This window comes from Lissotriton vulgaris, unplaced genomic scaffold (genome assembly GCF_964263255.1).
Source record: "Lissotriton vulgaris unplaced genomic scaffold, aLisVul1.2 SCAFFOLD_2271, whole genome shotgun sequence".
In the NCBI taxonomy this organism is placed as follows: domain Eukaryota; kingdom Metazoa; phylum Chordata; class Amphibia; order Caudata; family Salamandridae; genus Lissotriton; species Lissotriton vulgaris.
In genome coordinates, this window is record NW_028255033.1 from 137,952 (window position 1) to 153,482 (window position 15,531).

General features: G+C 37.6%; 1 protein-coding gene across 1 annotated transcript in view; it reads left to right on the forward strand.

The window, feature by feature from the left end:
• The first annotated feature begins 1,376 nt into the window (after nt 1-1,376).
• The window catches only part of LOC147659343 (vomeronasal type-2 receptor 26-like), an 83,766-nt gene continuing 69,611 nt past the window's right edge, over nt 1,377-15,531 (forward strand). Inside the window, exon 1 of the mRNA XM_086951832.1 lies at nt 1,377-1,490. Within this exon, the coding sequence (XP_086807958.1) occupies nt 1,377-1,490 (114 nt within the window). The remainder of the gene's footprint in view (nt 1,491-15,531) is intronic.

The window sequence follows — 15,531 nt, forward strand, 5'->3', positions numbered from 1 at the left end:
GAGCAAATGGGGACTTTGGAAAATAATGCCCGGCGCTCTAACCTATGAATCTTGAATGTACCGGAGGGGAGTGAGGGTACAGACATTAAGCAATTTGTCATCATGCTATTAAGAGATTCTTTGGACCCTGAGCATCGAAATCCAAGGGATCCATAGGGACCCTTTAAGGAAAAGTCCTCAAAGAACTAAACCAAGGAAAATACTTGTTATTTTTCACACTTATAGCCTTAAAGAGTTGATCCTCACCCAAGCCCTGAGGCAAAAGTCCTTAAAGTATAAGGGTTTCACTTTCCAGGTTAGGTCAGACTTATCCAGGACAACACTGGACAAGCAGTGGGAGTTGGGGAGGAGATTAGATGCATTGAAGATTATGTATAACAACAAAATGTATAATGTTAGATCTGTACGAGCAGAAGACAAATTGCTGTTGGTCTTGGGCGGCAAGGGTGGGTAGTCAGGTTAATTAAGGTCCCAATACATTTATTCTAGTATGACTTCACCTTCTCTCTATCTAATTGGACTTTCTTGGTGGTTTGCTTCTTTTGGTCCTGGTTCCTTAGGCTTACAATATATTTTGCGCCATCTTTTCATCTGGTGAAAAGTTAAAAAAGGGAAAATAGAGAATGTGTAGATGGCAATAATTAAAGAAAAGGAGTATAACATGGAAAAAAAATAATAATAATAAAATGTGAAAGGAAAAAACAAATAATAAGGGAGTCAGATGGGTTATCTCTACAGTTATTATTGCAGGGGCTCAAATCACTATAGTAGGATACTACGGCCCCAATTTGGATGATCCCTCTGTCCTGGAATCTCTTTTTCTTCATTTACTTTCTTTTCCAGGGGCCTATTATTTTTGCAGGGATTTTAATGTAGTTCCTGATCCCTTGGTAGATAAGTTACCAAGCAGTCGAGCCTTAATTCACTCGAAATCTAGAGCTCTCATACTGGCCAATATGAAACTATATGGCTACATAGATATATACGTAGATATATGGGGAATAAGGTCCGGGAAACAAAAGAGGATTTCATTTGGTAATTATTAGAACCATCATCAATCTAGGATTGACTATGTCTTAACAAGCCGGTCACTGGATAGTACATTGAAGAGCATTACTTATCTCCCTTCACATTTATCCGACCACTCTGTCATATTGATGACAATGGCAATGACAGCTATACCTAGAGCAGCTCCCAGAAGTTGGTCCTTTGATCGTTTACTGCTTTCTATATCAGAGGAGATTTCGTTTTTGATAAAAGAAAGCAAGAGTGTTATGAATGTTAATATGGGTTCTGCTAACTCAGTAACAATCGGGGATTCTTTTAATGCCTTTCTTAGTGGTTAACTCAGTAGCAGGGTCTCCTACAGGAGTAAGATGTACAAAGAGGTGGTATCCTCTAGTGAGGTCGAAATAGCAAGACTTCAAAGGGAAATTGATTTGTATTCAGCAGCCTCTCCCATCCTCTTACAAGAATTACAGAACAAAATGGTTTGTGTAAAGGGGGAGTTAGACTCAGTGTTGAACGCCCGTATCTTACAAAGGTGGTAAGCTAGTAAAATTGCCCATTTTCAATATGGCGAAAAGGCGCAGGGAGGATTTTATCGTGGAAATCTAAGACCGATCGGGTCCAGAACAACATTAGTTCAATTAAGAAGGATAATGTGACTTATTCTTCAGATGAAGACATCAGGACAATCGTCCGGTCATTTTTTGAAGGTATTTATTCTGAGGATAAGATTATCCACCAGGATTCCATTGAGGAATGGCTAAATGAGACATCTTTGCCATCACTGACCCTGCAACAATCGATCTCTTTAGATCAAATGATCACACAAGAAGAAGTCAAGAAAGCCATTCAGAGTAGCAGGTCCGGGAAGGCGGCAGGCCCGGATGGTATTCCTGCTGAGATTTATAGGGCTCTTGAACAGGTGGTAGTGCTTCTTCTAACTATACTATTCAATCAGATCTTTCAGCAAGCGTTGTCACCACCAAAATCCTGGGATAATGCCTCAATAACCTTAATCCTAAAGCCTAGCAAACCAGCATCGTCATGCGGGTCATATTGACCAATTTCCATTCTAGATGCTGACTACAAGCTATTTGCTTCCATCTTGGCTAATAGGTTGGGTTCAGTCGCAGGGGAATTTTGCATCAAGACCAGAGAGGCTTTGTCAAGGGTGGACAACTCTTTGACTTGACCTACGACCTCATAGAGGCTATCGATACTGCCTCTTATGCCTGTTTACCTTTGGCTGTTCTCACACTCTACGCCACCAAGGCCGTCAACAGGGTGAATTGGTCGTACCTGTCGGGGGTTTTGGCTAAGTTCAACATTGGGGCGGGTTTTCCACCGAGCAGTGAGATTACTCTATCAGAACCCTTCAGCCTCTCTTCTGGTGAATGGATCATTGACTGACCCCTTTAACATCTCACGAGGAACACGGCAGGGCTGCTTTCTTTCCCCTCTTCTGTTTGACCTGTACATTGAGCCCTTATTAACATCAAATCTTTCAGTTACAGGGGTTGGGATAAGAGGGTGGCTCTGTACGCAGATGATCTATCATCGCGAAGGAGTGCCCACAACTTATGAGATCTTGGGCATTGTTGCCATTGTCTATCTTGGGAAGGGTCAACTTCATGAAGATGACAGTCTTGCCAAAGATCACTTTTTTGTTTAATACCATCCCTATTTATTTTGAACCTTCATTGTTTGTTAATTTACAGAGTGATATTAATTCATTTATTTGGGCCCAGCACACATCGAGAATACGTTGGAAAAAGTTAAGACGTTGAGAAGAAAAGGGAGGGTTAGCAGCCCCAGATATTCAATTATATGCATGGGCATTTCAACTTAGTCACTCCTGAATGTTACTAAAAGTACCGACTATCTTTGGGATTGTGTGTATGTTTAGTGCCATGCTCAGTGGGGTAGGTTTTGTACAGGAAGGGTTTCTTTTTAAGTTTGAAAATCCCAAATAAAAAAAAAAAATTTGAAGGTTCTGCAGGGCCTGGCCAGAACATGGGCCAAGGTCAACACGACTACAAAGATGGGTTATTTTTCGATCAAGGCGCCTTTGTGGGATTCACCTGGGAGACCGAGTTGGCTCATGGATAATCTTGCTTTGCCCTTGAGAGAGGCTGGCTTAGAAGTCTGGGGCGATTTGTTTCTTAATGGAGTATTAATCCCATGGGAATCCTTTAGCGCTAGAGTCGGCCCTAACCTTTCTAGATTCAAATATATACCAATAGCTAGCTGGCTCGTGCACAGGCGACCTAAAAGTCCAAATTCCATCTAGGTGGGGGTAAATAATTAGAATCTCAACTTTTCAATAAAACTCCAGCCAAAAAGGAGATATCACTTTGGTATCATTTAAACTTGGAAGAGATTGACGGTGATTTCCAACTGGCTGAAAATCTGTGGTCGACATCTGTTAAAGACCTAGAAGTGGGAAGCCTTTGGATTGCCTCTTTTAAATTATTATGGGACATTGTTAAACCAGCTTGGCTCCGAAGAAACCATCTGTTTGTATTACATAGGGCTTACTACTCACCACAAAGGCTCTCTAAATTCTCTAAGGATATCCAGTTTCCTGTGCAAGGTGAGGGGCAATTGCAGCATCGGATTTACATAGGTTTTATGAATGTCCACTTTTAACTCAATTTTGGAATTCTATAAGTACTTTACTTAGAGCTAGTTTGGGATGCATGGTTACAATGAATCCTGCTTTAATATTCTTCAGAGTTATGGAGAGGGTGGTGGGCCCTTCCGAAAACATGCTCTTTTATTCTTTTCTTCTGGCCAGGAGATAAATCTGTAAAAAATGGAAGGATCCTGCACCTCCCTCTTTTTTTGACTGGCGGGTCTCAATATTGCAGGTTTTAAGACTCGATCTACTAAGATCTGGCAATCCAAATAAAAGAGCTTTTTGGCACCTTTTAAAGTGGACTTAGCTTTTGACTAATTACGTGTTTTTTTTTCCCCGGTTGGTCCAAAGATCATGCTGCTTTTGGTTTTCCCCTTTACCTCTGCTGGCATAACCCACACCTGTGAGATTTCTTGTAGGTCGTGCATACGCCCGTGCAGCAAAACATCACCCTCAAGGTCTCTGAGTGTGGGTCTAGGAGAGTTTGATTTAACTAATTGGTAGGCAGTTTCATATCATGCCTTTCAAACCAGATCTCTGAGTTAGTGTGTCACTCTCTATTGATTCAACCAACATGACCAGGCTAGAAAATGAGGATCAAAAACAAAAAAATGTGTGAACAAAAAGAAAAAAAACTCGTGGTAAGACAATGAAGGATTTTTTGAAGAAGTTATCAAACAGTAGGAATAGTGTGGACAATGTGAAAAGTAAAAACACAGTATCTACAACAAAAAAGAAAAACAAGAGAAAAAAAAAATTATGGGAAATCATGTTGTAAACAAACACTGTATAGTAAAAGGAGGAAGAATCAATTTCAGGAAATTAGAAAATACATGTTTTATAATTGAGTTGTTTTAAATTTGGTAAAGGGAATGGAGAAATGTAAAAGAAAATCAGCATTTTATAAGAAAAAGGAATATATTGAAAATAATGTTCAGAAGAATTTGATCATTAGATAAACCAATTAATTTGATGAAGGCGAAAAGTAAGTGGAGAAGACTCGTTATTAGAACTAATTTGTCAGATTTTATTTGGGTGAATGGAAACATAGTTCAAGTTCTGAGCCTTTTTTTAATGAAGAGAGTTATTTTCAGAGTAATGATTTGTTGCATACAGTTGACACCAGTGGTCGAGCTTATGAGGTTAGAAATGGTAGTCCTATTGAGAAAGAGAAAATTCCTCCCAGAAATGTAGAAGAGGTGTTAGCTGATGAAGTTTTAGGGAGACGTCCAAAAGCTCCAGAGTACACTTGGAATTGCAGTAGTATTTGTAGTGTACAGCATGGATCTATTGATTTTTTAAGCAATTTCGTACGAAATGTGTTAAACAAAAGATTAAGATGTTGCACGGACTAGACCCTTGCAGAATAAGAGAAAATACTGGTTTACAAGGTCATTCTCTGGCTTGTCTTTCTAAAAGAGTATGTCGAAGTGTTTTTCACCATTACAGGATGTTAGCAGTACATCATATTCAAATGAGGAAATTAGTCAGAACATTGTATTATGCAAAAAGTCCAGCACTAAGGTTAAAAAAGTTGAACAGTGCTCTTTTGCGGGGATCTGTATCAGATGTAATGAACGTTTGTGAAGAAATTGAGGCTAGTTACTTTAGTCCTAAGGAAGAAACTGATACATTATTAGAAGGAAATGAGGGAAAGAATGTACAACATTGTAGTACAGAAAAGTTTGAGCAAGAAATTAAAAAGTTTAAGGTGATAGGCCAAATTATTCTTGTATTTGTTGTCGATAAACTATTTATAAAAATCCGACCAGGACTGTTGATCTGTATTTAAAAAGTGAAAAAGAAAATAATAATGAGTGGAAAGAATTTGCAACTTATTTGTTGGTATAGAATTGTTTTGATTTGGGTTCTGATCAACGCATTTGTAAATATTGTCATAACAAATTAGACAAGAACAAAATGCCTGCTAGAGCTGTGTATAATAATCTTGAGTTGGTAAATATTCCTTCTGAACTGATGGATTTAAATACCTATGAGTCTATTCTCATTTAATGTGCGCATCCATTTCAGGCTATTGTTCGTATGGAGCCTAAGACAGGGAAATTGCCTCCTTCAGATTTACAGAGAGGATTAAAGGGAACAGTTGTATATTTCACTCTAGATTTAAAGAAAAGCATTGAAACAATTTGTGTAGAAAATGTAGAAGATGAACCTCTAGTTATTCTGGTTAATGGCATTCCTACTAAGAGTAAGAAAATAGGGCAAGAATTAGTGGATGTTAGGAAAGTGAAAAAGGCAACAATGTATCTGGTAAAAAATAATCAGTACTATAAAAATGTGTATGTGGGAGAAGAAGAAACAACTGTAGAAGAAGATAGTGACTCGTCAACTGGACACATTGAAAAAGTAGATGTGTCTAGAACTGAAGAAATCTACGAACATTACAGTGTTCATCTACTTCATTCCATGGGGAATACGATTGAGTTATTCCAAATTAAAGAAGCAAAGGGAAGTCCCATCAGTATATGGGAATAAAGCTTGGAAGCTTGTTGGTTCCCTCAGTTGTTTCCAACCGGAAAAGGAGGACGATATGATGAACGATCTGTGCAGATTCCTGTGTTTCTGAATAACGGACATCAAGATTTTATGCACAAGATCCAAGATTTTGACAATGTATTCCATATTTTTTCATCTTTTGTTTGAGAGTGACGTCTGGACTTTCTTTTGCAGTCAACCATATATTAAAAAGATGTGTACATCTGCAAAATGTTTCGGCAAAGGAATTTATGGATAAAGTACAGCAGAAAGATAATGTTTTGAATCTCAGCTGATTAATCTCATGGCATGTCAATGTGGTACTAATGAGTACTGGTACCGTCGTCATGGAGAACTTAAATGTATGCTAAGGAACTTGGGAACTCCTACATCGTTCCTTACTCTAAGCTGTGCTGAATATGCTTGGGATGATTTACTTCAATTTCTTTGAGAGGCAAACCCAAATATAGTAAATTTTGAATACAAAACACCTGGAGAATTGTGCTCTTTGGATCCAGTTAATGTATGCAGATATTTCAATCATAGATTTGAAGCTAGGATGACTTTTATCACCAATAAAAACAATCCTCCTCTTGGAGAAATTGTGGATTTCTTTTGGAGAAAGGAAAGGAGTATCAAGCAAGAGGTGCTTCTCACATACATATGCTAATATGGATCAAAGACGCCCCCAGATTCTGAACCGATTCGGATGATACTGTGTTCTCTTTTATTGAAGAATATGTTAAATGTGAAGTACCCAAAAGTACACAGTTTATGACAACAAGTATTACGATTCCAAAGCCAACTTTATGGGAAATACTGTCGTCAAAAGTACAAATCAAAGGACAAATTGTACACCTATTGTCATTTTGGATTTCCACGTCCTGTAATATCAAAAGGAAGAGTGAACAGTTTTATGTCATTTTTGTGACATACTATCACAAGAAAGTCCCAAAAAATACCTACAACGTAAGAAGAAATGAAGAGACAAAATATATAAATGACTACAACCCAGTTATTTTGTCCATGTTTAATGCTAACATGGATATTCAATACATTGCGGACAATTCCATTGCTGTTGCTCGATATGTAAAATCCAACATAACAAAATCAGAAAAGCCGGAATAGAAGGAAATGTGGGAAGAGATTTCACACGAGAAGAGTCTAAGTAAGAAATTATAAAGTTACAGTTTGAAGATGTTATCTTATCAAGAAATTGGAGCGTATGAATGTTCGGATCACTTATCGTCTGCAAGTCTATACTCCAAATCTAGAAGAATCATTTGGGTGAGTCTGGGTCTTGCTGCAACATGACAACAAATAATTAAATCTGTACAAGAAATTGAATATTTAGCTTGGAAACTATTGATAAAATAGAGCATTAGGAATCACTATTATTTTGACAGAAAATTTGAAGAGTAAATTGGATTTTTTAGAGAAATCGATATCTAAAACTGCTGGTTTAGAAACAAATCTATATATATATATATGTGTAAACTGTCGGATAATTTTACGACATATTTTAGATGTGGAAAAAGGTTTAGTAAATGGAGCAATGGGTAAAGTTGTTGATTTAGTTAATTACCTAATTAGAGATGGTATTGAATTTTCGAAAATCAAATTTGATCAAATTGAAGAAGTAAAACAATTTAGTCGTTGTTCAGCTCGCTTTTTGCTTGTAAAAGATGTGTATTTCTGCAGAAAACATTTGCCTGTTTCTTTGGCATATGCGGTGACCATTCATAAATCGCAAGGTTTAAGTGTAGATAGTGCTTTGGTGATTATTGGAAGTACTGTGTTTAAAGAGGGTATGGCATATGTTTATTTTTCTCGAATCTGAACTTTATCTGGATAGTACTTGATTGATTTTGATGAGACAAAGATTAGTGCAGATGCAAATTGTATAATAGGTTAAGAAGAGAATATGCTCCCAATTTAGGTCAATATCCTGTATTTGAAATGTGTGTGGTAGGTTGAAAAAGAAGATATGAGAACATCTGTAGTGAAGTTGTAGAGAAAGAAAAAAAACAAGATGAAACTGTGATTACAAGCAAAAAGAAAAAGGACGCTATAGAAGAGGTTGTTGGTCATCAGTTTGAAAATAGTTCAGGTGTCAACTGCTATGCTAATGTAGTTGTTAATGTTGTTTTTTTTCTTGAAAGTTTGCAACAGCAAATGGTTGAAAATCTGGAAAAAAGATTTTGTTCGTTGTTGTATTCTGTTTATGAGAAATGTGGTAGTGATAAAGATAAAATACAAAGTGTTTCTGCTATTTGAAATGTATTGGGAATATGTTCTGGTTGTACTCAAGATACACAGAATATTCATCAAGATTGTCAGGAATTTCTAATGTATACGCTTGTTGTATTGGACGATGAAGGTATAGGTATTGAAAATCTTTTTGGACTTTCTTATAAATGGCAACATGACTATGAAAATTATTTGTTTAAATGTAGCACTAACATAGACAGTGAAAGATTTAAATATTTGACTTTACCAGACTGTGAATCAGTGTCTTTTAACAACCTTGTTAGAGGAGCAAGTCAAAACATGGAGTGTAGGCAATGCAAATCACAAATGTCATTAAGATTATATATGGAAAGATATGGACACTATGTAATTTTAATAATGCAACGTTGTACAGCTGATGGAAGAAAATTGGAAACGTTAATTAAGAATGTTGTTGCTACTCAAGTATAAATATCATGAAGAACTTTTGTAGCTGTAGCAATTATTATTCATAATGGTCCTTCGAGAACATCTGTACATTACACTGCCTATTTAAAAGGTGCGAAAGGTTGGATACATTGCAGTGATACTCAATTGATTTATAAAAAACGTTTGCCTAAAAAATTACCAAATTCTTACATAACATTTTTGAAGCCAAAATTTTAGGAACAAAATTTGGCCTTTCAGGATTACTGCTGTTAAGATAGACTAGTCCCGTGTTGTGGAGTACTTTGTGAGCGTGGGTCAGGAGCTTGAAGGTGATCCTTTTGTCGATGTGGAGCTAATGTAGGTCTCTCAGGTAGGGGGGATGTCACTACAGCTGGGACATTGACGCTCAGTTGTGCGGAGGCGTTTTGGATTTGTTGTAGTCATTGTAGGTGTTTGGCTGGGATTTCTGCGTAGAGTATGTTGCTATAGTCCAGTCTGCTGCTGACGAGGGCCTGTGTCACTGTTCTTCTGCTTTTGGTCGGGATCCACTTGTAGTTCCTGCGGAGCATGCAGAGTGTGTTGTAGCAGGAGGAGGAGACGGCGTTGACTGGCTTAGACATGGAGAGGGAGGAGTTGAAAATGAATCCTAGGTTGTGTGCATGGTTGGTGGCTGTTGGTACTGTTCCCAGTGTAGTCGGCCACCAGAAGTCGTCCTAGGCTTAGGGGCTGGGTCCAAAGATGAGTACCTCTATCTTCTCTGAGTTCAGGTTTAGAGAGCTGCTCCTTATGCAATTTGCGATGGCCTTCATTCCCTCGTGGTGGTTGGTTTTGGTGGCATGTGGCTCCTTGGTGAGGGACAGGATGCGCTGGTGGTCGTTGGCGTAGGAGATGATGTTAAAGTTGTGATGGCGGACCACTTGTATGAGAGTGGGAATGTAGATGTTGAATAGCGTAGGGTTGAGGGATGAACCCTGGGGGAAATCGACCATCTCCAGAACCATATCATGAATGCCCTGGAACACTGTTCAGTACTACACACTAATAACAATTCTAGGCACACTATGTCAGAAAATTGACATGGGCCTGAATTAAAGTTATTAAAAAGGAAATGCACATCACTGGAGCATAAATGGAGACTTTTAAAAACCCAAGATGCTAGAGTGTTATATAAGAAAGAACTCTTAATATATAATAAAGCCATTAGGAACACTAAGAAGGAATACTTTTCTCGCAGAATACCTGAAAATAAAAATTCATCCAAAGAACTTTTCAAAATAGTCAGAGAACTATGTAGTCCTGCAAGTCTCTCATTGAATTTGACTCCCTCTCAAGTAGGCTGGGATGAAATGAATAATTTTTTCTGTGAGAAAATAGATACAATGTATTCCTCATTTTCCCATACTAATTTGGAATGTCCAGAGGCCCAGGACTTACCCATTCCTCAGATCAGTTGCACCAGCTTTGGCCCGTTTTCGGAAGAGGAAGTGGGTAAAATCATGTTAGAAGTAAGATCAGGCTCCCCGTTGGACCCATGTCCACATCATATTTTTTCGCAACTCACCCCAATAATATGCCCAGCAGTAACGCAAGCACTGAAACATTCGCTGGAATCAGCCGAATTCCCATCTAACTGGAAAAACGCCATAGTGACCCCACTACTAAAAAAAAGCAGGCTCTGACATCAATAATCCTGCCAGCTATAGACCCATATCCCAACTACCCTACTTATTTAAAGTTTTAGAAAAATTGGTTAACTGGCAATTGTCCAGTTTTCTTGAAACTAATAATTTACTAGATATTTCACAAACGGGTTTTAGGGTCAATAATAGCACGGAGACTGCACTCTTGTCCGTGCTGCATACCATCAGAATGCATGTAGATTGGGCGAGAACAGTCGCCTTGATATTACTAGACCTATCGGCGGCATTTGATACCGTACCTCACAACCTGCTATTACGAACTCTTGCAGCAAAAGGTATCCGGGATAGAGCATGGGGGTCGCAGCAATAATTTTTGATGGACAGAACACAATCAGTGCACATGGGTAATTTTTCATCCCCGCTCAGCAATATCAAATACGGGGGGCCCTAAGGGGCCTCATTGAGCCCAACGTTGTTTAATGTGTTTGTGTCCTCCCTAGCAGCAATAGGAAGATAGTGGGGTGTAGAAATCTGTTCTTATGCAGATGACACCCAACTAATTGTAATCCGGGATGAAAATGATGACCCTAAAAACAGGCTAATAGACTGCCTTACCAAATTGTTTGGACATTGCCTAAAACTGAACGCAGACAAATCAGAAATACTGCTGTTCGGCAGACATACTCAATACTCAAACACTCAGACATACTCAACTATGGAACAACAGCTGGTGGCCGGCATCCCTGGGCACCCCCCCAATACCCTCATCGACAGCAAGGATTTTGGGAGTAACAATTGACACCACTCTGTCTATGAAATCCCATGTGACAACAATCTGCGGCAAAGGCTTTGTCTTGTTAAAGATGCTCAGAGAGTCTTTTCCTGGATTCCCGTAGAGTGCAGAAAGATCCTGGTTCAGTCACTGCTGGTGAGTAGGCTGGACTACGGAAACTCCCTGTTTGTAGGTAGGGCAGATAATCTTTTTGCCAAACTACAAATAGTGCAGAATGCGGCAGCCAAGGCTATATGCAAGAAAAGAAAATTCGATTCCGCCAAGAGCTGCTTGAGAGAACTCCATTGGCTTCCAATGAGGCAGAGAGCAACTTTTAAAATGCTGTGTATAACAGACAGAGCTCTGTACAACTCAGGCCCACTCATCCTAAGAAATAGGATTCAGTTTTATGTGCCATCTAGAAATCTCCGCTCGCAAGTCACAGCAAGAGCAATAACAACTCGAGTGAAGGGAGCCAGGATGGGAGAGCAAGCTTTCTCCCACATAGCCCCAACCAAATGGAATGAACTGCCCGTGGCTCTCAGACTTTTGGACTGCGACATATCATTCAGGAAACATTTGAAAACTCTCCTTTTCCCCAAGTTAGATTAAAATGGTAGAACCCAAGTTATACCGCCATGCACAATAGTCGCTGCAGCGCAGTGATATCCTATCTAGGATGATTGTTAGCGCTTTATAAGAAAAATAACAAATAACAAATAACAAATGCCGCGAATTATGTCACTGGTTTCGGATCAGAAGGCTGGAAGGCGGACGCTCAGGATTACTATTGAACAACTTCCAAACTAAGGATTTGACACATACTATTTTGCCCTGAGGAAAAGTATCTAAAACAATTAAGGACTTTTTGTGGTATATTTTGCCAGCATATATTTCGAAATAACATTATTTACAGTGTATGAAAATTAATAATAATCTTTCATTATGTTATGATTGTCTCATATTTATGTAAAAAAATGCTCTCAGAAAAAAACATTTAACATATGTTTTAATTCTATTTTTTAGATTGGTATTGAGAATGTTGAATAAGAATTTTAAGATAATCTTATTGATTGTCTTTTTTTCCCACTGTTAAGTGATGAGTACTATTGAACTCACTGTTTCTAGTGAAATTTGATATATTCTGAGAACACCAAAAAAGGCAAATGAAATGCTTTAGAAATGATTCTGTGTTGTAAAATATATATTGTAACTGTATTTTTTCTTCTCTTTCACAGATGCTAATTTTATAATATAAATATTTTTTTATTATTTATTATTTTTAAGGTACGTATAAGTAACTTTAAAAAATGGGAAATGTGTTGTGGTTCTACACACCTGAAGAAACAAGAGTACATATCTATGCAAAGATGTTTTGTATCTTTTAAAGATATATGAACATTTTTATATACATACTAAGTGTCCCTGGGGACCAACTATCTTTCAAAATATATTTAAAAAGTGCCACAGAGTTTTATTACAGTGATGTATAAAATGGAACATGGCTTCAGAACAGCTTTCTCCAATGTACCAGTATGGTGTTAAATAAAAAGACATGCTTGGCTAGTAGAGACCAGGAAGTTTCTGGATTAAAAGAGATCAAATTGTTCAGCATAAAATATGTCACAGAGAGTATTTTGAAACGAATGAATGAATGAATGAATGAAAGATTTATAGAGCGCTCATTCTTACCCAGTCAGTGGAAGGTGTTTATTTGGCTAATTTAGCCACAAAAGAGCATTAAAAACATTTACATTACATGATTATACATAATAAAATTCATCTTTGACAAAATCAAAACACTGGAATACTTTTTTAACAGTTTTACGAAGCTGAGCTGCAGAGGAAATATACCTATAAATCATCACGCAGGTAAATTCATCATTTAAAAGAAGTAAGTGACATAGCTCAGATTATTTAGGAATCGTAGTAATGGCTTTAAAAAAGTACGTCTCGGGCTAGAATATAATTACAAAAAAACATAAAATGTAAAGTGCTATGTGCAGAAAAAGAATCACATGGGCACAATTCTAGTTTAGTATCACAGTATATATATAACATGGGTAAGACACCAAGGAGATGAGCAATACCCATCCTGAATCTGATCAAATAAAACATTTTAGCATGATTGAATTGGAAAGAGAGGTACAGTTCAATTTTTGGGGAGCTGACTAATAATGAGTGCGCTACAACCCTTTTTTTTGCTATCTCTTTACCATCTCTTACATGCTTCAAATAAAGAAGAAAATCCCTTTTCAGATTGTATTTTGAGATTCCCCATACACAGTGTCCCTAATTGTTCTTGAATATAAGATAGCCAGGGAATCTTTTTTACAAAATCTAATTTCAAGCAATCCTAAATGATATTGTAATTTAGGACTGGATCCTCCTTGGTCCATATGTTATGCCAGAGCTTCAGGGGAGCTAGTTGCGTATGAAAAGTCAACGGTGTTACACCTAATTTGTTGCGGCACATAATGACATGAGTACAATGAGGTAATGTCAATGTGCGTTTTAACATCATATTTTCCGCTCTCTGATGCCCCAGAATATTAGTGAAGCCCCAGACTCCTGCTCCATACAGAGCGACGGCACATGCCCATGCTTTGTAGATGTCTATTATGGCTTTAATTGGACGGGAGCCTAATTTCTTTGTGTATCGGAAGATGGCCTCTGCATTTTTATTAAAGGTACCAATGCTTGCATCCACTAGATGTGTCCATGATTTTTTTTCATTAAAAAGTATGCCTAAGTAAGAAAAAGTTGGTACCCGAGACAATATTTCATTATTTATATAAAAAGTTGTTGTTTTTGTCAGAGATTTACCCATTACCATTACATGTGATTTTGTAGCATTGGTTTTTATGCAAGGTCACTCATAAAATCATTAAAAATAGTTAAAAGCCTTTGTAATCCCACCCCAGTCCTCGACATTAAAACACAATCAATATTGACTAGGGAGATAGGGCGATAATTTTTACAGTGTTGTGATTCTTTACCGGCTTTAGGTATAAGGCAAAAGGGGGGGTCGGAAAATGAGCCAGAAGATTGACCCGTATGCATTAAATCAGAGAGAAGGAAGCATCATTTAGGGAGGAGTAAATTTGAAAAGTGAGTGAAGAACTCTACAGTGAACCCATCTGGAGTAGGGCCTTGTCCTTCTTAAGTGTCTGCACGGTTTTCAAGAGTTCCCTCTGTGAGAGGTCAGTTTCTAATGGCGAGGAATCCAAATTAATAGGAGGAGTGTTTTGTATTGAAGAGAGAAACGGGGTAATGTCCTGGTCAGAGGAAGAAGTTTCAGACGTATAAAGTGATTTATAAAAGTGGAAAAATTCATTCAGGATCTCTCCATCCTTAAATTTCTATTGAGTATCTCAATCAAAAACAGATTCAATGTTGAGGTTATTTTGTTTGACCTTTAAGTAATTAGCTAATAATTTACCTGCTTTATTCTGGCCTCCGTAATATTTGGCACTGGATTTAAGCAGAATATTGGAGTCATTATTGGTCATATCTTGATTAAACTGAACTTTAAGAAGGTCAGATAAGCAGTCCTTAGTTTTAGAGCAAAAATATGAGTGTTCCAATGCTTTGATTTTGATTAAAAGAACATTGGTGGTGTGTTGTGCTTACGATGTTTATTGGAAACATATCTGATAATGAAATCTCTTGCTAAGGCTTTAAATTAATCCCAAACTACAGAAAAAGACGTAGTGCCTGTGTGAGTAAAAAAAAAAAAGTTGTGAAAAAGAGGTAAAAGATGATATAAAAACTGGATCTAAAAACGAAGAATTATTGAAACGCCATTTACGAGTTAATTTAGGTTTGCCTAAGATATCAAGGTGCATGGAAACCTGTGCATGGTCAGATATTAAAATAGATCCAATATCAACCCCTACAAGTGACTGAGCTACATTATGAGACATAAAAAAATAATCTAATCTGGACTGGGTGTGGTGCAATGGGGAGTAGAAGGTATATTCTCTTACTGTGGGATTACAATGTCGCAAGGCGTCTATCAGTTTATGTTGTTTTACTATTTGTGTGAATAGCTTGTGAGATTTGTGAGGGATAAAAGAAGATGAGGAATGACGATCAATAAAAGGGTCAAATATTTCATTGCAGTCACCTGCAAGAATAAAGTTATCTTCATAGCATTGTGTTATTTGTGATGCTAGAGATTTCCAAAAGGAGGGATCGCCTGCTTTAGGTGCATATATGTTCAACAAGGAGAGTGAGACATTATCTATCAAGAATTAATACCCATCTACCATTTGGGTCAGAACAATGAGAGAGTACCTTAATGGGGAGGGATTTGC